The 27,770-nt window shown below is 30.8% G+C and overlaps 1 protein-coding gene across 8 annotated transcripts in view; it reads left to right on the top strand.

The window, feature by feature from the left end:
* LOC122497820 (gamma-aminobutyric acid receptor subunit beta) overlaps positions 1 to 27,770 on the top strand; it is a 140,871-nt gene that overhangs the window by 31,666 nt on the left and 81,435 nt on the right. For 6 of the 8 annotated variants that reach the window (XM_043605133.1, XM_043605130.1, XM_043605136.1 and 3 more), the window contains one exon: positions 2,999 to 3,066. In XM_043605133.1, the coding sequence (XP_043461068.1) occupies positions 2,999 to 3,066 (68 nt within the window). Of the gene's footprint in view, positions 1 to 2,998; positions 3,067 to 14,870; positions 14,939 to 27,770 lie in introns of all 8 variants that reach the window. The other 2 variants (XM_043605138.1, XM_043605131.1) reach the window with 1 other exon arrangement.

Below are 27,770 nucleotides of genomic sequence, written 5' to 3' on the forward strand. Positions count from 1 at the left end.
TTAATTTCAACTAAAAATTACCTCTAAAATGTCAAAGGTTTCGAAACTTTTGTAGTTTTTATTAAAAACGAAAGCCTTCCGCTATTTTTTTTCAAAGTTGTCGTTTTTGGTAATTTAGATTTTTATACTCTTTCAAACCGTCCAACTTGGAAAATCTGTTTTTATCAACAGCGTATAAATTATAAAAAAAGATTTCGTTAATATTAATGTTACATGTATATTTTTCGAACTATTAAACCAGAAAAGAAGAGTAAAATAAAATAATGTAAGAAAATTTATTTTTATTTACAATTCTCCACTAAATGAATGTATTATTTTAGAGCGATTTCTCCTAGATAATGATGAAGTTACCAACGTATACGTCAATGAATTAATAATAAAAAATTAAAATTTGTCTTTAATCTTCTCTGGCTAGATTTGATTGAATAGTTTTTTCAGGAAGTAATGAGGATATTAAGTAAGACCTTCTTATAAAAAATTATTTGCTTTCTTGTCTCAGAAACAAATTTCTCTTTTTTTTGATTGACACATAAAAATGTATGAAAATTCTGTATGATAAAGAAAATTGTCTAGTTTCATATGTGCGAGAGGGTGCATTGTCAATAGTTGCAGTATAGCAAACACATGCAGTTGAAGTCAAATTTTCGGGATACCTCGACTAGTTGGGCGGGGCTGGCTTCGGTAAAAGTCGGATCGATGTTGGGACGCTCGTTGCCAGGGGTTACCGTTAACGGCATCCCCGGTCCTGATCCAACTAACCCTACGAGAAATGTCCCTCTGACACGACCCCGTGTCCCTCATCATGTCGTAATGTATGAACGTCGACGATGATGTTATCCCGCGAGGTATCAACAAAAAATTCTCAAATCCCGATACATAAAGAATACACATTGGATGCGTATCAAATGTCGAGCATCTTTCAATTCAATACTTTAAACTACAGTCAATGTTTCAACGACCTGTGGCTCTTTTTCAGGAAGTCTTTTCTTCCTTAAAGAATGAAATTCCTTCAGCCTTCTTATCCTCTTCATTAGAGAATAAACTTTTTCTATCTTTTTTTTATGTAAAATCCCATTCTCTAAATTTAGTAATTTTTACAATTGGTAAAAATGTTTACTAATTGAAATTAGTGATGTGACTTTTTGCTTTTGAATTGGTAAAGTTTACTGATAAATATTGTCAATGTTCAGGTCAAATTTGACCTACTTTTTGACCTGTAGATGAAAGGTCATTCAACTTACTGGAACCCCTAGGGCCGTTACGTTACGTTAAAGTTTAATTTAAAGTTGACCTACTTTTTAAGCTGTAGGTAAAAGGTCACTCAATGTCATTCAAGCTACCGGATCCCCTAGGGTCCATTACATAACATCAAAGTTTAGGTCAAATTTGACATATTTCTGACCTACATGTCAAAGGTGAAACTGCAAGAAAGAAACTGTTACGTTACGTTAAATTTTATGTCTAATATGACCTATTTCTTTACCTATATGTTAAGGGCCATTCAAGATGATTTCACCTTTTAGTTAAAGAGTCATCCAAGATAACGGGACCCAACGTTTACGTAACGCCAAAGTTAAGGTCAAATATGTACCTATTCTTAACGTACATTTCAGGGTCACTCAAGGTCTCAAAACCCCTTGGAGTTTTTTCGTAACGTTAACATTTTAGCAAAAAGTTCGAATTTAATTTTGAAAAATTAAGGTTTCCGCTACGTTACGTTAGATTTTAGGTCCAATTAGACCTACTTTTTGAACTATAGGTCAAGTTGTTGAATGTTAACGGACCCTCTATGGAACGTTTTTTTATGTCGAAATTGACCTATATTTTACCTATAGGTCAAGTTTTTCAAGAATTGAACACAACCTTGTATCATCTGTTTGCGATGATTCATCAGAAATATACAAATCTCTTACTTCTTCGTGTAACATGGACAAATATTAATGTATGAAGACTAATGGGGCAGAACTTTAATAGAGTTTTTTACACCAACCAAAAAGAGTCAACATCTAATACACTTTCTGTATAATTCACTTTTTGGGAGTAATTAGTTTTTATGAATTGTTATGCTTGACAATATAAAAAAAGAAATCACGTTTGACAAATAATTTAGATTATCGCTACCGATATCCCTATATTTTCGTAAAGTATAGGGTTCAAGTTTTAATTTAACCTCTATCGCAAGTCAGAATTATGACGGATTTACACGATAGAATTAAATAATAGAAATCTGACATGTACATGATTTTTTGGAGTTATACCCCTAAAAGTTTTCGTTGTCAGATTTGAATTCACATACAGACTGTAATTAAAAAAATTATGTAGGAAGCTTTTTTAAATAACATTAACATCTAAAGGTGACCCAAATTTTCTAGAACGTTTTCTTTGTCCATGATGTTATTTAAAAAATTACATAGAAAATCAATCCAGGATGGTGGTATATTTCTTATAAAAAATTTCTTTCACATTATCAACATCCGGTGCCTTATTACTTTTATACTTTAACTAACGTTGAATTATTTCTTTTTTTTGTTTTTGAGCATCTAAATAGGGATCAGATATTGTTTTTTTTACTCATTTAGACATATACAGTAGGAAACAATATTAGTAAACCTAAATAATAAATTGAAAAAGAAATTTATGAAGTGGATATCGTAATTACGTTGTGAGAAACATTTGCCTCATGCGGAAAGGAAGAAACGGATTAAATTAAGCAAAATGATCCTATTGGGTAAAGTAGTTTTTTGTTTCTGTTAGTAGAAATAATATAGTTGTGGCAAATGAAAGTAAAATCCCAAGTAAAAATCTGAGTAGAAAGTCTAGTAGTTTAAAAAATTTCAAAAAGATAAAATATACTATTTTTTTCATATTTTTCGAACCATCAGACTTTCTATAGACTGAAATCTGCTGAAAGTTTGCAACATGTTTAGAGACTTTCATTAGAATGTTTTACTTGGGACCGGTCGTTAAGACCGACTTAGTGAAGTAACCTTAATTTCAGGTCCTCCTGTGGAGGTGGGCGTCACCATGTACGTCTTGAGTATCAGCTCGCTATCCGAAGTGCAAATGGTATTATTTAGGTCTTATGCAGTCATCCCCTCTTATTCAAATTTTTAATCAATATTTAATACAATATTTAACATTTAATCATTCTGATCGTCAAACTCATTAATAAACCTTTATACCTTATGGCAAACATTTTAGCAACTCTTAACAATATTGCCCTGTTATTTATATAAATACACCAACACCAATATTAGATATCACTGAAACATCCTAGAAAACCCGAGGCGAAGTTTTGATTCTCTTAAATTGTCGAGAATGTTAGAAGTTTAGAAATTTCTGCATTTAGTGTCATTTTTAGACTTCTCTTGTATAATAGCTACTACATTTGTTCTAAATTTATTAAAATTTGTAATTATTTAAGTTTGTAAATTCATTTACAAAAAATAAATTTGATAAATTGCTACAGTTACGTAATTTCAGTTTTTTGCAAGATGTTTTAATTTAATATGAATAGGCATACATAAAAGATAAATATTGGATTTATTTCACTTTAATATCCGTACAGCACAAAGAATCACACAAGACTTACTGTTAAATCTATAATTGCAATTGTTAATATAATATCATAATAATTGCCGATTTCCAAACTAATTTGATTAGAAGATTTAAAATTTCGACTCGGGAAGAGTTGTTGAATTGATTCATTTACATAATTACAGAACAAATTTACTATACAAATATGTTAAGATTTAATGTGAAATGAATTAATTGTTTCATATGGAATATCGCACGATTTAAATACAACTCAATCTAGGAAACAGAACTTTCGTACTAACCGCAATGGAACATAACTGTATAATTTAATAGAAAATGTCATTCACCTAAAAATTAGTAACTTAATTTTAACCAATAAAATTAATGCTGTAAATTACTATATCAATAGAAAATGAATATTTTATTACATGATTCAGTCGGCTACATTCGAAATTATTGGACTTCTGAGTTAAATGAATAATCTTAGTGGGCGCATTTGCTCAAAAGACGTACTTATGATGTCTTTTTGCAGATTTCCTCTGGACTTAAAAAACAGATTTTTTGTCGCTATATAATATGCACGTCTTATGGACGTCACTAAAAGCTCTTGCGGACGTTCTAAAAATATTCTTTGTCAAGATAATTTCACATACATTTAAGGTCATATTCAAGTTATGAATAGTATGGAAACAAACCATATATACCGCAACTTCTTGGCACGGACCACTTCCATATGAATTAATCAATTAACTTATTAGTGTATTTGAAATAAGCAAATATAATTATCAAAATTGTAAATTAAATTTAACACTGAATTATAAATTTATTTTGTTGGAATTTTTTAGTAGGTAACATTAAGATTCTATTAGAAAATGTATAATTAATAATAATTTAAATGCAAGTGACGTCACGTTTTTACTCCCTAAAGCATGAATAATAAAAAACATTTAAATCAGAAATAAGTTCTCTATGTGTGTTTATATAAAGATACTGTATTTAAACAATTAACTGACATAAGAACTTTTATTGTAAAATTATATATAAGGATTTTATAAAACAATACTGAAAACAACATAAAATAATGATCCGAATGCGAGTTACTCCGATCTTTTTGATACTTCGTATTATGTAACGAGACTGATGGCGCCCTTTAGCGCTTGGATCTGTAATCTATTCCTTAAAGTACAAAACCGTTTCTTTGACAAAGGTTTTGTGAAAATACCTCCTAACTGATCCTCAGATGGAACATAAAAATTCTAATTTCATTACTATTTAACACATCTCTCACATGATATCTAACATCAATGTGTTTCGATCGTTTATGTAAATTTGAATTTTTTGCTAATTTAATGGCTGATTGATTGTCAACATACATAGAAACAACATCACAGTTGATTTTTAATTCACTAAGTAAACGTTTCAACCAAACAGTTTCATTTGTGCCCTGAGCCAAGGCAATACACTCTGCTTCGCAGTTCCCAAAGAGACTACGTTTTGACATTGATTTTCTGGTGGCAATTCTGGTAAACTCCAAGTTTAATTTTTATTTAAGGCTTGCATTTCATATTTTACAGCAACTTCCCATTTTTCAAAATCCAGACATTGCTTTTTCAAAGTTATAGGTATATTGTCAACTATGTACGCTACTGGAACTCCATAGTAATCAGGACCCTTGAGTTGATTCCTATCACGCAACACTCTGGCCGGTGGTCCATCGATAGGAACTTCCTCTTGCGGTTGTACAAGTGCAATAACTGCTTCATCAGGAACCACTTCTTGAACAGAAATCACAGCTTCATCATTGTCATTTTCGAAAAGTATTTCCGGACAGAAAAAATATTCTAGTTTATTTACTAAATTAACTCTCTCAGCCTGATTGAAATCAACATTACTACTGATATAGACTTTGCTTGTTGATTTGTCCCACAGTCTGTAGTCTGACGATTCACCATCATAGCCAAAGATGATAATCTTTTTACTTTTTGCATCAAACTTCTTCCGATGTTCTTTTGGGAGATGTCTATGACGTACACCACACGACAGATTTTGGGAAATCTGCATACAGATACCTAGCTTCGTAAAGCCTGAACTCAGCGTAATCAGCATTTAAAATGACATAGGTATTCGAAGTATCAAAAAGATTTAAAGTAACTTACCCTAACAGCATCAGGATGTACTACGAACCTCCAAAGCGTATCCATAAGTTATAATTATATCCATTAGATATCCGTTGCTGGTAGGGCGCTTTTAGAAGTAAATCATTTTATCTCTTTTGAAACCGAGTGGTTTAAATTTTCAAAAGTAAAAATAAAATTTTTTTACTGTTGCTGTCTGTTTAACAGATATACTTCCTACTGAAATAAAAAATTTTTCAAATGCTGTAATAATTGTTTTGTTCCAAAGTCGAGTTGTACGAAAGGTCAAAATTTTCCGCAAAATTCGTGTGAAGAAAATAGAAAATACATATAGAGGCAAATATATTTATTGCACACGCATACACATACATAGACAAAAATGTATAAGTGTGGGAGTACCATCATACTGATAGAAAAATCAATGTCAATTTTTATGTACACTGTCGATTCCACTTCAGATGTAAATTTAAATTCTAAATTTGTTCAAAATCTATATATTTTAAGTCTTTACTGAAAAAAGGTTACACATTTTTTTTGCCTAGAATTACATTAATATTACATTTATATAATTTCATATGGAACTTTAAAAGAGTATTAAACTTAAAGTACATTATTGTGTTACTTTCATGTTGTTATAATTTTACAAATGTAAAAAAACCAATTCAAAACCTTTGAAATAAGCTCCGGTAGTTCTCTTTGGAAGTCTAGCTCGGCGCTATGTGACCGGTTCTAATTCCATTAAAACAACGTACGCTTTTTTGTTTTTCACCTATCGTTGGCTGACTCTTCGCAACACTTTCTAAAGCTGTAGTCTTCCGTGGATTTCTCAAAATGCTTTCTTGGTTACGTTTTAATAAAACTTTTTTAAAAGCGGTCAAGAGATCCTGCGAATCCACAAATCGATAAATTCTTGCCTAATTTCTAAATGATACATCCGGCATATCGTCTATTAAATAATCCACTAGTTCTTCTTGTTCAACAGTGATTGCATTAGATAATATGAGTTTTTTGTGGAAATAATCAGTAAAAGATTAGAAAGTTTTCCACGATCTGCTTTCAAATTTTCTTCGTAATGTTAGTCTATCTTTGCGTTTATTAAACATGTTTCCAATCTCGATTAAAAGGTCGTTCACTGACAGTCCAATATATCTTGAAATCAAGTGAATTCAAGTTCTCTTTTAATTTAAATCTTGCTCTCTAGGCAACGATTCGATTTCCCTATCTCGGCTCTGTATTTCTGAAAAACGGCTTGGCGTTGGATCTGGATCGGAATTCTGATCATCGTCTGTGTCCCTGGTATTAGTCCCATCAGTGGTCTGATAGTTCATTGGCACGACGGAGACAATCCCCACCCAAGCATCTGAAGGATCCGCGCCTCCAGTAATGGCTTTATGATTTCTACCATACTCCCACTCGTAGATATCCCCATTTTACTCCTTCAAGGCAGTCAACGTAAACTTATTGGGATCCATGGCACACAATTAAATGAAATCACGTGACACTCAAAATTGTCACTAGGGGCTACTACAGTTGCGTAAAATTTGGTGATTGAAGCTATGCACCGTGTTCTTCTATAAAATTGATTAAACTGAATACATGATGCCACTAAAATCCGCGATTAGCTAAATTTCTAACTCAAACCACAAAATCCGTTTTAATTTTTAAAGTTTTTGGTTTAAATATGGCAGGTAATATGCAGTAATGATGAGCCATGGATTGAAGAGAATTCAGTTTTGCAGTATATTGAACCGATTTCTTTGTTGACATTAGGACGTAAACAAATGATAAAGCAATTTTCTTAAAACAAATGTCCTCATCAGCATCAATAACAATCTGTTTTACTAATCTCGCGAGTCTCTTCTATCGCTTCGTCGTCTACTTCTGAGTGGATAGCGCTATGTGCGGTTTTTCCGCTACTGCAGCTTGACACACTCAGAAGGCTCGACACGCTTCCTTTTCTCATTCTTTCTCCTTCCACGATGTTTTCTGGATCTAATCTTTCCACGATTATCCGTGGCACTGCAAGAAATTGTGCGCCCCCACAATCCGCGCGCACGGAGCATCAGTCCTGGGACTGATGATGAGATTTCCCGTTTCCAGCCTGCTCACATGGGGTACCTTCTTTGAGTTTTGTAAATCCATTCTTTCTTGCTGTTTGGTTGTACTTGAGTGAAAAGACCCGCCACCACAGCAAGGTCTACTGAACATATCCATAATGCCAGTCGTGTCTGACTGCGGGCCCACTTCTCTAGCACATCAAAGACATCAATGATGTTTGGCAGTGGACCCGCTTCTCCCAGCACATCAAAGACATCAGTGATGTTCGGCAGTGGACAACCAGCGGCGGAGTACTTAAAAGTATTGGATGCTACTTTGAATGCTCCATCCGAAAATTACCATCTAGAAATGGTACTTTTGAATAACAGCTCTAAATTTCTACGAGTGATTAACACATTCTTCCTTCTCTGATCTCATCAACTTCGAGTAAATAGTGAATAAGAAATGTTTCTCCAACCAAAGAATCTTTATATCGTTCTGGGATTTCCTGTGAATCCGATAACGATCTAGGATTCAGGCGTAAGTTCTTTTGCTTATAAAGCTGGCTAAAAACTCCCAGTGCTAACTTTGGTAATTCAGTGAGCAATATTTATCCCGGAGGATGCTCCGGAGTTTCTTCCTCTCTTCTTTTTTATCTTAAATAAAGAAATATATTAATAATTAAAAATACTAAACTAATAATGTGTAATCCATAATGAAATATAAAAATGCATTTTAAAATTATTATACCATGGTATATTTAAAGTCATGTAAATTGTAAAACATTTTTAACACTGTAATTGTTGCTAATACTTTATAATTCATAAGTGTGAATAAGACACTTTTTTAAGTAACATTTTCTACAATTGTCATAATGGTACTTTTATTACACTTAACAAATAAATATATTTATACAAATAAACAGAATATCAATAATACGACGATAAAGTGGGACATAGAAAGATTAAACAAAATGTGTATATCAGGTGAGGAGCAAAAAGAGTAATAAATAAAATTAATTTTTCAAACAAATTGTTGAGAATTTCTATTCAAGATAGTTATTGACTTTTGTGTTCGATATTGCTAATGACAATATAAAATTTAAAAACGCGTTGGATTGAATATGAAAAAAGGAAATTTTATTATGTATCTCTCATCTTTTTCTATGTCCCGAAAATTTTTGCACACACACACACACACATGATTCACATATTATACATAAAACAAAAACTATTGTTAATCTGTATTTATCTTTCTCGAGAGAGCAAGGTCAGTGATCAAACGGAACAAGCAATTTTATTTGTCATAAAGACTTCAATTTTGAAACAAATTTGTTTATTGAATGAAATTCATTAACAAGTCCTGTCGGTTGATACACTAACTTTTACGTTTTTTCGAACTATAGAAAATTCATGAAATATTCTTAAAAATTGATTAATTTCCCGTTATTCTGAATTGTAATTCCGTTTAAGTTTTATTTTTAAATTTGAATTTAGTTATATTTAAAAAAATAAGTTTGCCAAAAACTTCGTGGATCACTGATCGTAGCACCAGGACGAGATCTTACTATGAAGTGTATATTAAAATGCTTTAAAATTAATAGAGTTGTTTTAATAATTGAATGCGTCTTATTTCATATTAACATGTTCTTTGGGATTATTCTCCATTAAAAGAAGACATTTATTGTTTTCTCGTTATGATTTATGAAAAAACCCGTTTTTGTCTCGATGCGCTTACGGCACCCTTGACCTTCACTCGTGTCATAAAAATCATAGGAAATAAATGTCGACCTTTGTTCCCTTAGTGCTTACTCTACTATTAAGAATATTTTACTAAATACTGTTAGCACATCAATTCATTTTTAACTTTCTTTAGTTAGATTTGCAATAAAAATTAGCTATTTTCACAAATGAATGAAATAAAAATGCGAGCAAGATTTTGCTGACAATTAGTTTATTCACCCAATCAGAATAAATAGCAACGTAATGCTCTCCTTATGGAAACTAGCAATGTAAAATTGGTTTAAGAGTTTAGGAGAAACATGATTCAAGATTGTAAAGCAAACATGCCACAAGATTACAGTAGCAACTTGATGGAAGATTAACTTGATTAAGTAAAATTAAATTTATTTTCCTTGAATATAAATATTGCCTTGCCAGCTTACTGTAATCTGGCAGAAAATTTCCATTTTTATCATGTAACATATTTAAATTTTGAGGTTAGAAAAAATCCTGGGAGTCGATTCTGTAACTTCTCCACTTCCCACCTTCCTCTTCCTAAGTTCCACTTTCCACTCTCACTTCCCACATTCCACTTTTGAGTGAGAGTGGAAAATGGAAGGTGGGAAGTGAAAGTGGAAAGTAGAAGGTGGGAAGTGAGAGGGGAAAGTTAATGGTGGGAAGTGGAAAAGTTACAGAACCGACCCCCTGATGTACTGGAACAAAATGGACTATAGATTCGTGTTCATCACATCAAAGTTCATCAGGAAAGAGTAGACTGATCCACAACCCCGACCTTTTTTGTGTGGCTGTATAATACGTTTATTAAATGAAAGGAAATCTCTTTTCCTGTAAAAGAAAAGTATACAGTCAGGACTCCAAACTGTAACTTTTTAAACTGCGCCAAATTTCGAACTGTAACAAAACCAGTTACGCCCACATGACTTGAAACTGTAACGTAACGTCACGAGACGTCATCAACTATCACTATACTTATACTTATTCTTACCATAGGCCACACACAAAATATGTGCATGGACGTCTCTGAAAAGGTGGGGTGCGTTACAATGTCAAGTCCAGAAGAAGGAATAATTTCAGGTAATGTTACAGTTTCGAGACCTGAATGAGTTACTTTTTTAGGAGAAAATTGTTTTTGTGCTAACCTTCTTGGAGAATAACCCATATTTATATAAAAAGTATCGAAAAATCCAAAAAATTTCTTCCGGATCTCGTCCTGTAATTAAATAATTTTTTTTACTTTATGGTACGTCTATCTTAGCAAGCTCTAGAGAATTTGTGTCATTTGTCACTGGCATGCGTTTTATCGCTATTCATTCAGCCACAATATTAGACATATATACATATACATTATTCACAATAATATAACCCAAGTTTTGTCATAAACAATAATAAGAACATTAATGATAAATATTTTTCTGAAAAATATTTTACAAATTATTATTATTATTTAATAGTGAAATGATCAAATAAATAAAGACGTAAAAATATTTGAATACTTATAATAAAAAGCTTTTGAGAAAACTCGCGTACATCACTACACTTCTTTTTTATTTAAAAATAGAAGTACAATACAGATATTCATTCAACACAATACTCAGTTCTTTAATTTATACACAGTTTGTCAATTGACCCTCTCACATGATTTAAAAAACATGTTTTACACGTCATTTTAAAAGCATTTTAACTAAAATTATTATTTTTACATAAAACTGTAATTCCATACAAATAAATATCTGTAAATTATATTTATATTGGTTTACAAAATGTGATGAAATTTATAGTGTATGGATTTCAAATTTTTTAAACTCATGCTATATTGTCTGAAATAGTTTTGAAAAAAGAAATGAATGAGAAAATGATCATAAAAAATAGAATTAATTAAAGTTTCCCTTCAAGTCACTTCAATCGCATGAGATAGAAAAAAACACAAATATATCTCTGTTCTTTTCTAACTCATGTTCAGTTGACCTTTATCCCACATGCACAAAAATAACGCTTTTATATAGCTGATAATAGGGAGTAAAGTCATTCATTTTGGTCAACGCACAATAGATTCGCGAAAAACGTTCGCAAACGAGATGCATGAGATAGAAAAGGACACAAATTCATCTCTGTCCTTTTCTAACTCATGTTTTGCGTTCGCGAAGCTGTTATTCGAACAACTAAATGACTTTTAATCCCTGTCTTCTGCTAACTGAAATCGACACTTTTGTGCACTTGGAATAAAATATATCGTATAAGTAAAACGGAAGCAAATGACTGCATTTGTTGATGCTTAATATACTATTCGTCAATATTTCGAACAGGGAAACTTGTGCAACATGAACCCAGTGAGCACCACCTCCGATACACAAACAAAAATATGTATAAACCCACCTTTGGTCTTTTCGAGTCGCAGCCCTATTATAAACTATATTTATATATATAAATAGTTGCTATATATGCCGCGCGACTGATGAAATGGGTTGACTGCTGCCATCACTGATAATATAATTTCCTCTAAAATTTAATTGAAAAGATAATAGAACAAGAACAGAAGAACGAACTTAATATAAAATTCCTTTTTATTGTTAACGCTTTCGAAAACGAAAACAAGCGATTACTGTAATAATTTGTACATATGACAATGAGAAATACTCCCTTCGCCCTATCCTCGAGAACTTTTTAACGATCGCTATATGTGACAGAGCTTGCTTTAAAAAAAATTCGGAACAAACAAAAGAAAATGAATAAAAAAGAAGCTAATCGAACAAAATATAATAAATATCCAATGATGCGAAAAATTTGCCTATAAGTAGAAAAAAGGAAACAATATCTGTGTAGAAATTTTTAGTATTATAGTAATTTATTTTTTCAGCATTCTATTTGTATATATATTTATAAAGTATGAAATATTATTTTATTATAGATTAATTTATATTATTATTGTAAGAATCTATATAAACATAGAAGGAGCAATTTTTCAAACGTTGATAAATTTATTTTTCAAAGAAATAAAGTTAAATTAATAATTTTATATTTCTTTTAACTCATAAAATGACTTAAATCTTCTAATTATGATAAACTTTAATTAAAAGTAAAGCATCTCAACTTCATAAAATTGTCTAATATGAGCGGTTTGTTTACTTTTTTACATTAAAAATTACTATCAGCTTTTGAAAACTTCATATGTCTTCTACTACCCTATAGGATTCTTGTAGGAGCAAAAAAGAAAAAACTCTTAGATATTATTTTTCATTGTCACTTGAATTTAAAAAAATGATTGAACTTCAACTCTCAGTTTTTCGTAAAAACAAAAGAACCTCAAAATGGATTAAAGTCAGTAAAGCCATTCCTTGTGGTGCTCTGCTGCCAGCCACTGTATGAATTCTAGGGTGAACCATTTATCATAAACACCAATTGGAGGCACAGGCCCAATAAGTTGTTCTCTAGCACCTGAATTACCTAATTCATTCGCCTTATTATTACCAATGATTACCACCATACCATACAACCTTAGTTCAGCCTAGAGAGTAGAATCGCTTTATATATCCACAATAGGGTATCCAGTTTAAGACCCAGCTGCCACTAATGGCTCTTCTACATTTTCAAAGAGCAGTTCTAAGTTTCTTGCACTTCTCCTGTAAATGCTTTTTCCAAAGCAGCTTACTATCCAGGATTACCCCTAGATATTTCGCCTGCTCTGTAAATTGAAGCTCCTTCCTAGACAGCTTAAGTGGACACGAGGATTTCCACTTATTCCGTCTGGTATAAATTACAGCTTCTGTTTTTCCACGATTTACAAATGGACCTACCTTTTTACACCATCTATCTACCCGGTTTAATGCATTTTGTGCCACTTCGAGTATCCCATCAAGGTAGGGACCACCAACGATTAACAAAATATCATCTGCATAACCAATTGCATGATACCGTGCCTCAGTCTTAAAAAGTCTTCTGGTTCCAATGACTCTTCTACCTATACTCTGTAGGTCAGTTACCACCACCATAAGATCCGCAGAACACAGATCCAACAGTGGAATTGAGTTTAATCCTTTAGTGAGAATATACGCTTTGGGTTTGGATTCAGAGGATTCGTCCTTTGAGCCATTGTAGGCCAACATTGTAATCATCTTTCCTGTCACCCTGCTGGACTGACATTGACCTTTTGAAAACCTTTTTTTCTAAGGGTGACGGATCCTGACCGCTCTTTCTCTTCGACCCAGCAGCAGCACTCATCAGGTCTGTGCTCCGGCTTTTAGCCGTTCTCTTCTCAACTGCTGCCTTTTAGAACCGTTGAGACGTGTTCTTTTGTTTAGGAACTTTCCTTTAGCACCTAAACCCTAACTCCCACACAAGAGATCCCAGAGAAACCGATGAGTCATTGGGGTGTCCCGAAATTTTCTTTTAAGAAATATCCATTCACACCGCGCCCAAATGATCGCCCGTCGGAACCCCAGTCAGGTCGCTCCCGCTATACAACAATAACTAAAGATAAATCAATTTTCATTCTATATCATAATTTAATATAGGTTATAACCTCCAATATTTTCGAGTAGTTTGCTTTATTTTACAAAGAAAGTGAAAATTTGCCTTATGGTCTTCTTCCTAGACTGGTACTTAAAGTTTATTATGCAATTTGTCGACGACTCACAGAGGAAGAAAATGACAAAATGGCTTTCAAAATTAACATGTTAAAACATAACATTCTAAAATCGATAAGGCATATATTTTTCTCGTTCTTTATAAAAAAATTTGCTATATATGGAGCAACATTTTTCGAGTGTTTTATATAATTAACAAAATTTTCGAATTATGAATTTTCGAGTTTTATATAAACGGTTGAAAGTTATTCTGTTACTCTATAACTATTTTATTTATTCCCTTGAAGCATACTTCCACAAGAATCTAGCAAATGAAAAATTGAATTCATAATAATGATAATATTAATATAATAAAATAAATAAAAAGTATAAATTTCTACACGGATAGTACGTTAAATTAATGTAAAATAATAAATAAAATAACAATGGCATCTTCTAGATTTTAAGACATATTAACCTTACTGAGTAATATTTTATAAATAACTGAATCTAAAAGATTCTTCGAGCTTGGCAAACAACATAACCGACGAAGCCTGTTGATTTGGTTCCGTACACACGGCTCTCTTCAAGGCACACTTATTATATTTATGTGTTCAACAAATTTTTTATGTAATGTCCGCGTGGCACATACAGGAGGTGATAAATAGTATATTCTTCCAAAGACGAATGAATTATACTTAATTTTTTTCTGAAAAATAATTTTCAGTTATATCCGGAATTAATATGTAGGAGCTTGTACAGCCACGCGGATTCTCATTAATGAAGTTATTGTCTTCTCGGTTAAGTGACCATCAGATGAAAATCAAATCAACCGAGGTGGTTGATCTTGTTGATTGCAGGTCCACCAGTGGAGGTTGGAGTCACCATGTATGTCCTCAGCATCAGTTCCGTGTCCGAGGTCTTGATGGTACAGTGCACTTATTCATACAAAACAACAATTCGTACACGCTCCCGCAATTGTTTTCTTCTTTCTTAAATCACGCTCTTGCAAAAACACTAATTACTGACACTTTATCCACCATTCTTTATCTTTTTTGTTTTGTTTCACTTCAATGAAGGTACGATTTTCTTTTAGGAATATTGAAATGTCATTTATCAACAACATTTTTATTTTTGTTTACAAAATTATCAAATCAATAATTATCATTTTACATTATTATTATTATTTATTTTATTTGTCTAAGAACTTAATTATTACCATTATTTAATCATTGTTAATTTCTTTACTAGTTTATTTTCTATTTATAAAATTTTAAATTTTTTATCACTTTATGTTCTAGAGGATACTTCTACGTAATCTTACTGAACCCAAATTGAATAAAGATAAAGATTTTTGATAAATATCTTAATTTTACTTCTTAGAACTTTCGATCCTGATCAACTTAAACGTTGTATATGAAGATACCCTGAACACCATAATCCAACACGAGCTCCTTTTTGGAAAATCTTTTGAAGCGTTTGTTAAAACTAAAAAATTATAAGAAAAATTCTTAAAAAATTCAAGTCGGGGGTCGATTCTGTAACTTTTCCATTTTCCACTCCCACTTTCCACTCTCACTTTCACTTTACTCTGCTCACTTCACACCTTTCACTTCCCACTTTTCACTTTCCCACCATTAGGAGGGGAAAGTGAGAAGCAAAAGTGGGAAGTGAAAGGTGGGAAATGGAAGTAAGAGGGGAAAGTGAATGTGGAAGGTGGGAAGTGAATGTGGGAAGGGAGAGTGGAAAGTGGAAGGTGGGAAGTGGAAAAGTTACAGAATTGATCCCCTGGCTCGAAAATCCTTACCGGGAGTTTTTTGGGTTTTCTTCATATGCGATGTTCACTACTCACTGCATAGTCAGTAGTTACTAATCTTAATTTAATTTATTGTCATTTTTCATTTCATTAAATTTTTTATATGTTTTTGTTGCAATATCATGTTTTGTTGATAAATGTCATTCTTCATTATGATAGAATAGCATTCCAATATTCTACAGTGTATAATGGTGAAATTAACTAAATGTGAAACTTCAATTCCAAGTTTGATAACTAAAGAAAAATAGTATACGATAATTATAGTACGTCATTCATCAGCCTTATCGACTTTCTTGATTTAAGGAGAGAAGGCGTGTTGTATAAAACTCATGAATCTTTGGACCTACTCGTGCAACCTCTTGAAAGGAAGCAGTTAATTGTTTAATCAACTCTTAATGGCATCAGTTATATATAAATTTTCTATATAGACAATTCTAGTAAATGTGAGCAAAAAAGATTTATAAAAATCTTAATATGTATTAATTACTATAAAAGTTATCGCATTTTACATTTATTAGAAAAAAGATACTAACTGTCAAAAATGCATTTTTTCAATTTTAAATTACTTTCTTAAAAAACATTGCGAGAAAAGGTCGATTATACAAAAATAAGTGACTTTAGAAACTATAAATGAAAATTGAAATAATTTTGAATAAATCATTAAACAATACAAATTTTAATAAAAGGGACATGTTGGATGAAAATATGGGAGAAACGAGTTGCTAATGTAATTAAAATGAACACTGTTTATTTTAATTACATTAGCGATTTATAATTTAATGAAGAATTCACCTCATAAGTAAGAAAATTATAATTAATATATAATTGTAATAGAGTAGTAATATAATTACAAAAATTAAACATTTCATAAAACAAATTTTTCAGTTTTAAATAAATAAGATGAAAAACATGAATTAAAAAATAATTTAAAATTTTGAAGAAAACAACTGTTTTGACAATCGTACCTTCAATTTTTATTTGCCTCTTAAAAATTATATAAAATAGGAAAATTATTTTAAAATACAATATTCTTTAACACATAAAGGACTGAACCATACAATAAAAATCAATCAAATAAGATGAAATTTTTCCCACTTATTCCCAATCCTATCAATAATTGTTTCTACAACTATTTTCCATGCAGGTTGAAACATACAGAGAAATAAAAACTCTTGATTTGCCTTAAAAATAGAAACTTAATATTACTTCGAATTTTGACTTTAAATTCGTGATAAGAAAACCTGCATGGTGAAAATGGAGAATTTATTTAAAAAAAACTTTATACAAAATCCTCTATACTTCTATATATATACATGTGTGTGTGTTTATTGGCAGAGTACTATATACAGCCGTGAATACATCTGGCTGCCTTACTAACTATGTTTTTTAGCTCGTCACAGCTGTTTGGTTGGCTGAACTGTTACAATGGAACCTTACTACGTTCCGCAGTCATCGCAAGATATTGTCCACTCGTTAATAATCGTTGATTCGTTTGACAGTTGCAATGTTCTGTTGCATGGCCCTACCCGTGGAGTTCGAACCGCGGTTTCTTCAAAAATCTCTTCCACTCTAATTTTCATTGTACATATTATTACAAGAAATGTTATTAACTTTATCAAAATTTTACTTTTCTGGTGAATATTCAATTTGCTTCACTCAAAAGTGTTCATTTTTTATGACAGTTTTTGTTTTTCTTTACATAAATAATCCAACATTTTAAATCAATATGTTGTAACGATATTGCAACAACATGTAATAATAGTCATCAAAATTTTTAGACTATTTACACGTACCCAAGCAACAATTGACAACTGGTGCAGTATTGCGCCGATTGATTCTGTAATTTTTCCACTTTCCACTTTCAATTTCTTCTCTCACTTTTCTCACCAAATTCCCAATCCCACTTTCCACTCTCAGGTCCAACTTTTCACTCTCACTTTCCACTCTCTCACTTCCCACTTTACAGTCTCATATTCCCACTTTTCATTTCTTACTTCCAATTACCACTCTCAACTTTCACTTCCATTTCTCACTTTCACTTCCCACTATAATTTCCACTTTGGGGAGTGTAAGACAGGAAAGTAGAAAGTGAGAGTGGGAAGTGAGAGAGGGAAGTGAATAGTGAGAGCGGGAGGTGAGAGAGGGAAGTGGATAGTGAGAGTGGAAAGTGACAATTAGTAGTGGGAGTAGAAAAGTTACAGAATCGACCTCCTGGGCAGTACAAGTAAGCCAACTGCTGATACACCAGTACTGGAGGTCGATTTTGTAACTTTTCCACTTTCCATTTTCACTCTCACTTCCCACCTTCTACTTCTCTTTCTGACTACCCACTATCCACTGTAACCACTGCCAACATTCACTTCCCATCTTCCACTTACCACTCACACTTCCTACCTTTCTCTTTTCACCCCTTAATGTCCACTCTCATTTCCAACCTTTCACTTTCTGACTACCTACTATCCACTTTAACTTTCCATTCTCACTTCCCACCTTCTACTTTTCACTTTCCACATTCGCTCCCACCTTCCAATTTCCCCTCTCACTTCCCACTCTTACTACCAATATTTGCTTCTTACCTTCCACTTTTGACTTACCACTCTCACTCCCCACCTTCCAATTTCTACTCCCACTTTACACTCTCACTTCCTACTTTCACTTTCTACTCTCACTTTCCACTCCCACTTCACACCTTTCACTTTCCACTCTTACTTCCCATTCCCATTTTTCACTTTCTCATTATTAGAAGGGGAAAGTGAGAAGCAAAAGTGGGAAGTATGAGTGGAAAGTGAAAGAAGGGAAGTGGAAGTGATAGTGGAAAGTGAATGTGGGAGTGGAAGGTGGGAAGTGAGAGTAGAAAGTGGAAAGTGAAAGTGGGAGTAGAAAGTGGAAGGTGGGGAGTGAATATGGAAGGAGGGAAGTGAGAGTGGAAATTGGGAAGTTGAAAGTGGTAGAAGAAAAGAAAATGTGGAAAGTGAATGTGGGAAGTAAGAGTTGAAAGTGGGAGTAGAAAGTGGAAGGTGGGGAGTGAATATGGAAGGTGGGAAGTAGAAGTTAGGAGTGATAAATGAGAGTGGGAAGTGGAAAATGGAAAAGATACAGATTCCACCCCCGGGTGTAATATTGCGCCTGTTGTGAATACTGTCAGCTCACAGAAATTTGTACTTGGATAGTCGGATATTATTAAAAATAATAGCATACTAAAACTATAGAATTTACATGTTTAACAATTTTTTCAGTTCCTGCAAACTTGACAAAAAATCAATTCAAATGGAACTTTATTTATTCCCAAATAAACAACGTGTTATAACAATATTGTCTCTATGCAAACATGATAAAAATTGCCAAAATATTACGTAAATCAAAATTACTATTAATTAATAGTATTATTATTAACAACACATTTGAGAGAAAGGTCGAAGAAATATCACCAGAAAAGTTTTTGAATCTTATTAATATTTACTATTAGTAGTTTTTTACAAGACGTAGAATGTTGATTTATGGATTAAGAAAAAACCAAATTACGGAACGAGCTCCTCAGGCCGCAATCCATAATATATATATATATATACATATATATTTAAATACTTATATATAGGGGACAGTGGGGCAAGAATAGTCAAGTGTCAAACATATAATTTTGGCTAAAATAGTAACGGATGAATCTGGCGTCACGACAGTTCACAGACTAGATCTTGTGATTACTTAATGTAATGTGTCCAATTAAATGAATTTACGACTTCTTTCATTATTTTCAGCATTGGAGTTTTTTTTTACTATTCTTGTCCCACTCTCCCCTATATGTATATATACATTATTTATAATATCTATTTTTTCGATATAAAGATAGAACGGTATATTGTGTACATTGTTTACTTTACGTAATTTATATGAATATCTTTACGGTTTTTACATTCAGGTTTAAATCAGAAACGAAGTACCTTAACCAGAGGTTTAAGGAAATTATACAATTTTATTTTACAAAACTCATGATTATAAAACGCCATAAGTGCTTAAAATTTAAAAATTTTAAATAATCACAAAATATACATTTAAAGAACTACAAATTTAAATCGACTGTATTTTGGGCTAGAATTCATCAATTGAAAAAGTTTATTTTTCATCGTTATGAAATTTTTTCTAGCATTTGCAAAAAAAATAATTTGAAACTGAATGTAAGAGACTGGACCCCAGGTGTTGAGCCCTGTGCGGAAACCAAATCAAATCGACGCTGTCACCTGGAACGTGACTCGCGATTTCTACCTGTTCACGTATTTCGATCTCATTCCAATATATTTATATACCCTACATCATACTCCTCATTCCTGTATTCCTAAATATTGTCGTAAAGTTGTCGCAAGTCTCCGCAATAATAAGTCAAATTTCACTTTATTTAAAAACACAGTAAATCAAACAAATGCATTGTTCATTCAAAAAATAAAGATGATATAGTGTTGACTGGGTAAAAATTAGACAGAAATGGTTACTAATTACTTTAATGAACGAATAAAAGATATTGAATTAGTCAAAGATGATTAATGTAGATCTAGATATGATCATTGAATTAGCCTGCACTAATTTAGTAATTTAAAAGCGACACAGTGTTTCCTAAGAAAACTTTTTTGTTAAACACGAATCCAGAGTCAAAAATAATTTATCACAAAAATTTGCCATGTGCACGTCCTTTATTTTCATAAACTTTAAGCAATGAATTATTCTGGATTAATGATTCCTGTTTTAAACAAAAAATATTTTTCGAAACTCTCAGAAACATTCATTTTACCCATAAAAAATTTGAATTTATAGGTCTGTGATAATAATTAATGATTTTTAATCATTATACAAAATTTATCAAATATTTAAAAAAAATCAATTGGTTACATACAAACTGTTTTGTTGTTCTTAGTAACTTAGAAAATAATAACTAATACTAATAACCTAAATAGTAAATTTTACTAAACTAATTAGATATTCTGTAAATGGAAATTAATTATCTTTAAATAATTCAATGGCAACGATTCCTCCTTTAACGGATTAGTTACAATTTGGTCTAATTTTCGGTCAATAATTGTCTAATTTATAGAAGAAAATTACTAATTCACATTGGGGAGCTACTGTTTTGGTTAGCAAACTTTAGCTTCATAACTGAAGTATGAAAAAAATCAGCGGGAAACTATGGTTAAGAATATTGACGAGCAATAAAAGAAAATAGAATAAAATAGTTTAAACTACTGAATAACTTGAAAATTTAGAAAGAGTTTGATACAGAGATAAGACCTTATATAAATATGTACATTTATTTAAAATTAATAGATATGATCTTATATTATTACATTAAAATATTTGGTAAACTTATGTACACGCCTAACCACACTATCTGTCAATTTATATTTTGATAAAAAATTATCTTTATAATTTCCGCTTAGGTAACGAATTTGTAATTTGCACTATAAATTCATAGCTCGAAAATCTTAGCAATTAAACAAAAATAAAAAATACGTATTTCATATTTTTTATACATAACGAGAAAAAAGTATATTTAACCGAATTTAAAAAATCACTATATATTAAATATGAAATAGCCCATATATAAATATTGTGTCCCACTCGAATAGTTATACATCTCTATACAATACAAAAATTTCGCCACCGGGTTCAGTGCTCTAAAGTTGGCTTCAAATGACCTCATACCTCTGATGTTGTTCACATATGACTTTGAGACAAAATTTTGAAGTTATATTCACTCTTTGCCCTCTGAAGTTGTCCTTAAATGACTTCATACCCTCTGAAGTTGGTAACATATGATTTTGAGACCAAATTATTAAGATTTAGTTGGCCTTTGGTCCATATTAAATTGTATTGTATTGAAGAACTGCTGGAACGCCAGTACTGTTGTAATAAAGTGTCTGTTGTTTTAATTTTAAATAAATTTAATATTTAGTTCTGTTTTTATTACACTTATTATATTTTTAAAGTATTTAATAGTTTTCTATTATTTAATTCTATTCCTTTGTTGCTCGTCATTATACTTGGCCAAAATTTCCAAAAACAATTTTTCAATCTTTAATAAAATTTCCCTTTAAAGGTGATTCTCGCGAGAATGATTAATACACGCGTTCACGCTATTTTGTTGAAAATTAATAAAATTAATTTAAATTATTAAAAAAATTATTACAGTTGTACCATAAGATTTAACAATTTTCAATCATATGACAAAAGAAACGAATAGTTAGCAGAATTTTTATTTATTTAAATTTATTTTACTATTTTTGAGGAAAAATTCTGTGTGGGTAATTTCCTGGGTTAAATGGTTATCCCCAAGATATCCATACGATTTCTTGAATGAACGAATACTGTTAGGTAATATTATAATCAATTTTCACTACACTTGAAAATTATTCTTTTTTCTTCTAGGATGTTCCTTTAAAAAAACGTTATATTATTGCAACATTTCATGTAGTATTAGTAGTATTACAGTAATATTAATGCCATATTAAAATTACCACCTCAAAGTAATTTTATATGTAGTATTACAGTAATTCTACCATAACTACAAGATATTGTAATATTTTTATATTATAGCTTTTAATCACCTTTGTAATATTACATATTACATGGTTAATAATTTCATAATTGATAAAAATACTAAAGAGTATGAAATTTTTAAATAATTACAAACTGAAGAATGAGAGTATAAAAATTATATATATATATATAAAGAATGAAAAATATAAATAAAAACAAATTGAATGAAAGATGCAACAGAAAATAATATTGAAATTTAATAAATGTGTAATTTGATCCAATAGTTTTGTGGTTACTTTAGTTTTATACGAAAAAAATTTCTTATCCCTATAAATATGACAAAAATTAACTGTTGTCATAATTTTACGTCTACTCAAATGACTCATCTACTCTAATGAAAATAGAGTAGCAAAAATGTCAGTGATTGGCGTTTGATACTTAGAAGAATTTAAAATATGACTTATTCTATCATTGTCAGTGTTTACAGTGAGCTTCTGATCACTGCAATATCAAATGTAATATGTATGTTTGTTTGTGTGTGTATGTGTGTGTGTGTGCTTATATAAAAATATAGATACGTCTAAAATATTTTATATCTATATATTAAACATAACAATTTTTACGTAAATCTGCATAAAATTATAATAATTTGACAGGGACACGAATAGGATTTAGTCTGTTTCACTAAAAATTTCAGTAAAAGATTTTGAAATTATTAAATAATGAAGTCGTAAAATTTTACTAGAAATTAGTAGAAAATTTGACTAATTTGAATTAGTAGACTACACTAATGAGTAGACTTCACTAATTCAAATTTACAGAATAAACAAATTAAACGTCAACTAATCCAAAACGTGTTCTTAAGCGACTAGACCGTCGTTCTCAGAAACTTTATCGCAACCAACTTTTAGCTCAAAAAAATTGCCTGCCTTGCTTATAAACATATTGCATGACTTTGTGCCTTTTTAATAGATTTTGTTTATGTGATTGTTTGCATATGCCTCCCACGTGTTTCTAATTGAGAAACTTTCTCCATTTAACAGTTATAATTTTATATTTTGAAAATATTTTATTATCTATTTATCTACTTTATTTGAAAACGGGACGTGCCTTTTCATACAGATATTCTAAAAATAAGTGTTACATAATTAAAATATATAAATTAATTAAATTTTGAAGTTAACGATCACTCCGAGTCAAGCCGGAGTGATCGTTAACTTCAACACTTAATTAATTTAAAAACCGAGTGATAGAATCATTACAATTAAAATATATAAAATTATCATAATTATTATATTTCTAATATAATTGTAATTAATAATAGTGTAATAAATAAATTTTGTTTAAAGGGAATGGTTAAAGGACATTCAGGACTTACCATAACTTCCCTCATAATACACGGATATTCAAACCTGCTTCAAGAAAATGGATGTCCCCCAGGGTGTTCTAGGGATGTCATCACTTGTCCTTAAAGGTGTCCTTCATAACTTTCACTGTCCTATTTTTTCCCATTATAACCTATAACTTCCTCTTTAAATAAAAAATATTTGTTTAAATTTAGCTGAGAAATAATAAGAAAAAGAGTGCCCTCTCTCGAACATAAAAAATTCGGAAAGAAATATTTTACCGACTTACAATTGCATGTTACCATTTCTTAATTAAATTTCGAACAATTTGAGTTGAAAAATTTGCGAAGTTATAAAGATTCATAGTTATAAAAGTATCAAAGACCTAGTTTAGAGAAAGCGAGCTTTACTAGATTTAATTATTCCCGAAGTTAGTCATGAATTTACTTCCCGATTATCGTTATTGGACGCGACTATGTATGTGAAGTAAACTTGGAGAATCGATTTCGCTTGTTTCACAAAGAGAAGATGGCGTCGTTAAAGAGTCAGGACGCTACCTAAACCCTCTGTCCCATCAAGAAACGTATCGTAATAATTAACTCTCTGTGAAGATGATTCTTATCCCAGGATGTACCCTGAGCAAAGAAACAATTCTACATCATCGCTTCAAGTGAAGAGAGATGTGCCTCTATTCACGTCTGAGTACAACTCCTTCTGGGAATGTTGTCACTTTAGACTTATCTCTATGCTGAAGGGTTAGAATTCATGACCAATAACTAGTTGCTTAACATTGGCTCTACAATATTCTTCGTGTTTTCGAGTTGTAAGAGTAGAAGTATTCTTGCGTAGAGTTGATTTTGATGTGCATCTTCTGAGTAATTTCACGTGGAAATACCAAAATCTTCTTAAAAATTCCTTGTTCATTGCAGATAGTGTTGTAATATTTGAAATAATTTTTCTTGTCCCTTTCCTGTATTAGCAAACTTATAGCTTTAAATTTGCAATCAGTTTTTCTCCTTATTTTAGGCTGAGTATGATGCTTTGACTCCTGTTGTTTGCAGTACTGGAACAGAGGTCTTCATTCTAAGCATAGTGTCTTAGAAGTTACTGGTTGACTTGACTAGTAGTAATTCCTTCTGATCTTCATTGGCGCAATCTTCAGTCATAGTGACGAGAAATTGATTGGCTTTAGTATACGTAGCTGAGTGGAATACATGTAAAGAACAGAGTCTGAAAAAAATGTTTAGTTTTTTTGGATTCATGGGATGGAATAGAGCAGAAAGTGAGAGAGGAGAAAGCAGTTCAGAAAATTTTACTGGGTTTCTTCTGCAATTTTTGCGAGAATGTCTTGGTTTCCTTCATCGCCAACAATCTGTGATACACATTATAATTGTTGGTCGGGAATGAGCAGGTTGTCCTGTAGTTCCTTAACTTTTTCTAAAAAGTCCCAGAATTAAATTTTTGGAAACCATTGCTGTGTTCCAAAAAATAAAGACTTCGTTGTTACTGAGTGGTCCTTCCATTGTGTCTTCTTTCTTGATTACAGCTGAGTGTCTTAAACGAGTGGTAATAATCGAATGAATAATTTTGCGGAGGATATGCTTTTTTATAATCAAAAGTGTACTAACACGCTTTAATCAAAATCATAACATAATCTATAGGAGAAAAATTTTCTTTTACTAATTCGAGCACCATGCAATGATCTGATTTTCATTTGCCAAAGGATTTGCTCACCAAATAAAGTCTGGGTATTTAGTTTAGCAATTAATTCTAATAATTGAGCGCCATCTGGTTATCAAAACATTATTTATCTGATGGATAATTTTTAAGTTTTTTTTAAGTTTGCTATAATTTATTTTAAAAATACTTCAGGTATTTTTACACTTCACATTCCTAAATTTATCTATAATTATTCATTTTCTAAAGCTCGCATAGTAATTAAGTCGTTTATTCTTTTTTTATAAAAGTTAAAAAAAATATCTAATATAAAACATATTTTTTAAAGGCAATCTTAAAATTTGTCTTTAAACATTTCCGTTTTATTTTTTAACAATGCTATTGTACTATACAATTTATTTATTACTACTTGTTGCATGAAAATAATTTTCTAAAAACATCAGCATTCTTATACCAAAAACCAAATTTTACAAAAATGATATTATATAAATGATATTTCTCTTTTTGAAATAGCCAAGAAAATATTTTTTTTTATTTATTTTAGCGTTATAATTTTAATTGTGATTTATACTTTATATTACTTTTTTCAGAATTATTTAAAATATAGTTTTAAATTCTCCGCAATAAAATCGTACTTATTAAAATAGAAATTTATTAGTATTTTTTAGGATGATATACGTGGAGGTATCAGCAAATATTCTGCATGTTAAATCCAAGAATTTTAAGAACGCATTTCCTGTATAAATTTAGACAAGCATGTAGCATGAATATTTGTTTACAATAATCCAACGTTTTGCTTTTTTAAGAAACACAAAATCTTTTATCCCACTATTTTTTCAATGGAATTTCCTCTCATATTCCTTTATTCAATCATGAATTTAACTACTTAGAATATTGCTGTCGGTCATGTGCTGCTTATTTAATACGATACACTTGACATTAATACATATACCAAGATCACTTAATCTAATTATGTAAATAAAAATTTTTACTCTCACTCATTTTTATATTACGATTTTTGTTAATTTACTTTCCTAAACAATTTTTGCTATTATCTTTTTTAGATTTAAAAACAGTTATAACTGTAAATTCTATGTTTAGTTTTCTGTCTCTTAGCAATCACTATTTCTTTATTTATTTAAATGATAAAATTAAATGTTAAGACATTGGAAACAATATAGTACTCAAAATATATTTACTTGTCTTGAAAAACATTAGCAAAAAAAATGTATTTTAAATCTTAAGTCCGAAATTCCAAAACTCAACACAACCTAGTACTAACCATAAAAGTAGTAAAATTTAATTTGGCCAGCGTTAGAGTTAAAATTTCCTAGTAAAAAAGAAAGTATTTGTTAAAGCCCTTTCGTATTGAGAATAAGCGATAACTCAATATGAATTTCTATAACAACAGTATTGGGACATATTATGACCAAATCGCAGTAAAAAAGGGTTTCCAACTAGTAGAATTGACGACATTTATTTAGATAGCAAGCAATATTTTCATTTTCAATATATGCACCTAATTCTTTTTGCATCTTACAGAGCATGAAAATTGATGGTCTCGATCAAAGAACCGGTTGTAATTCTCTGACGCTCGAATTAGTTGCCAAATATTATAGTTTTTAAAATATTATCAAAAAACTGATTTTTCAGAAGCTACAAATTTAATTATATTTTTGAGTTCAACACGGGATCCAAAAAAAAACTTTACTGTGTCTTTACTGTCCGATGGACAGTGCAAAGGAAAATTAATTGATAATTGAAAAAGTTATTAATTATTTTCTGAACTACTGCACAATTATTGACTTCGAATCTTCCAGCGCTTTGTTTACCTGAAATATTCAAACTTTCAGTGAGAAAGTTGTATATTTGGACGTCACAAAGTTTTCTGGAAAGTTAAGAGAATACAAAAATAATTATTACTCGAGATGTAATAATTGTTAACTGGCGATAACGGACGACCATTTTGTATCGTAGACTTAGACACTTTCTTAGATTTACCTTTACAGAACTAGACAATATTTTAAGATTGTGTTGAATTTCGCATTTAAAGATTTAAAACAAATTTTTTTATAAATATATTTCATTTCCTAATGAATTTAATTGAAATTAAAACAATATTTTACAATGTCTTTTCATTTAAATTCTTTTCAATTTTTGTAAAATAATATATATATATATATATATATATATATATATATACAACGTAAATGAATCTCATATGAATCATGCCATTTAAACTCGACTTCAATCTCATCACTCTACTTTAATTTTCATTAAAAAGGATAAAATAATTTATTTAGTAATTCTTCTCTGTGTTACAAAATGCGAAGTGGTTATCGATTTTCCAAAAACTCGTTATTATTGTTATTATTTTTTAATAAAAATAGAAAATTTTT

This window comes from Leptopilina heterotoma, unplaced genomic scaffold (genome assembly GCF_015476425.1).
Source record: "Leptopilina heterotoma isolate Lh14 unplaced genomic scaffold, ASM1547642v1 Lhet_14, whole genome shotgun sequence".
In the NCBI taxonomy this organism is placed as follows: Eukaryota; Metazoa; Arthropoda; class Insecta; order Hymenoptera; family Figitidae; genus Leptopilina; species Leptopilina heterotoma.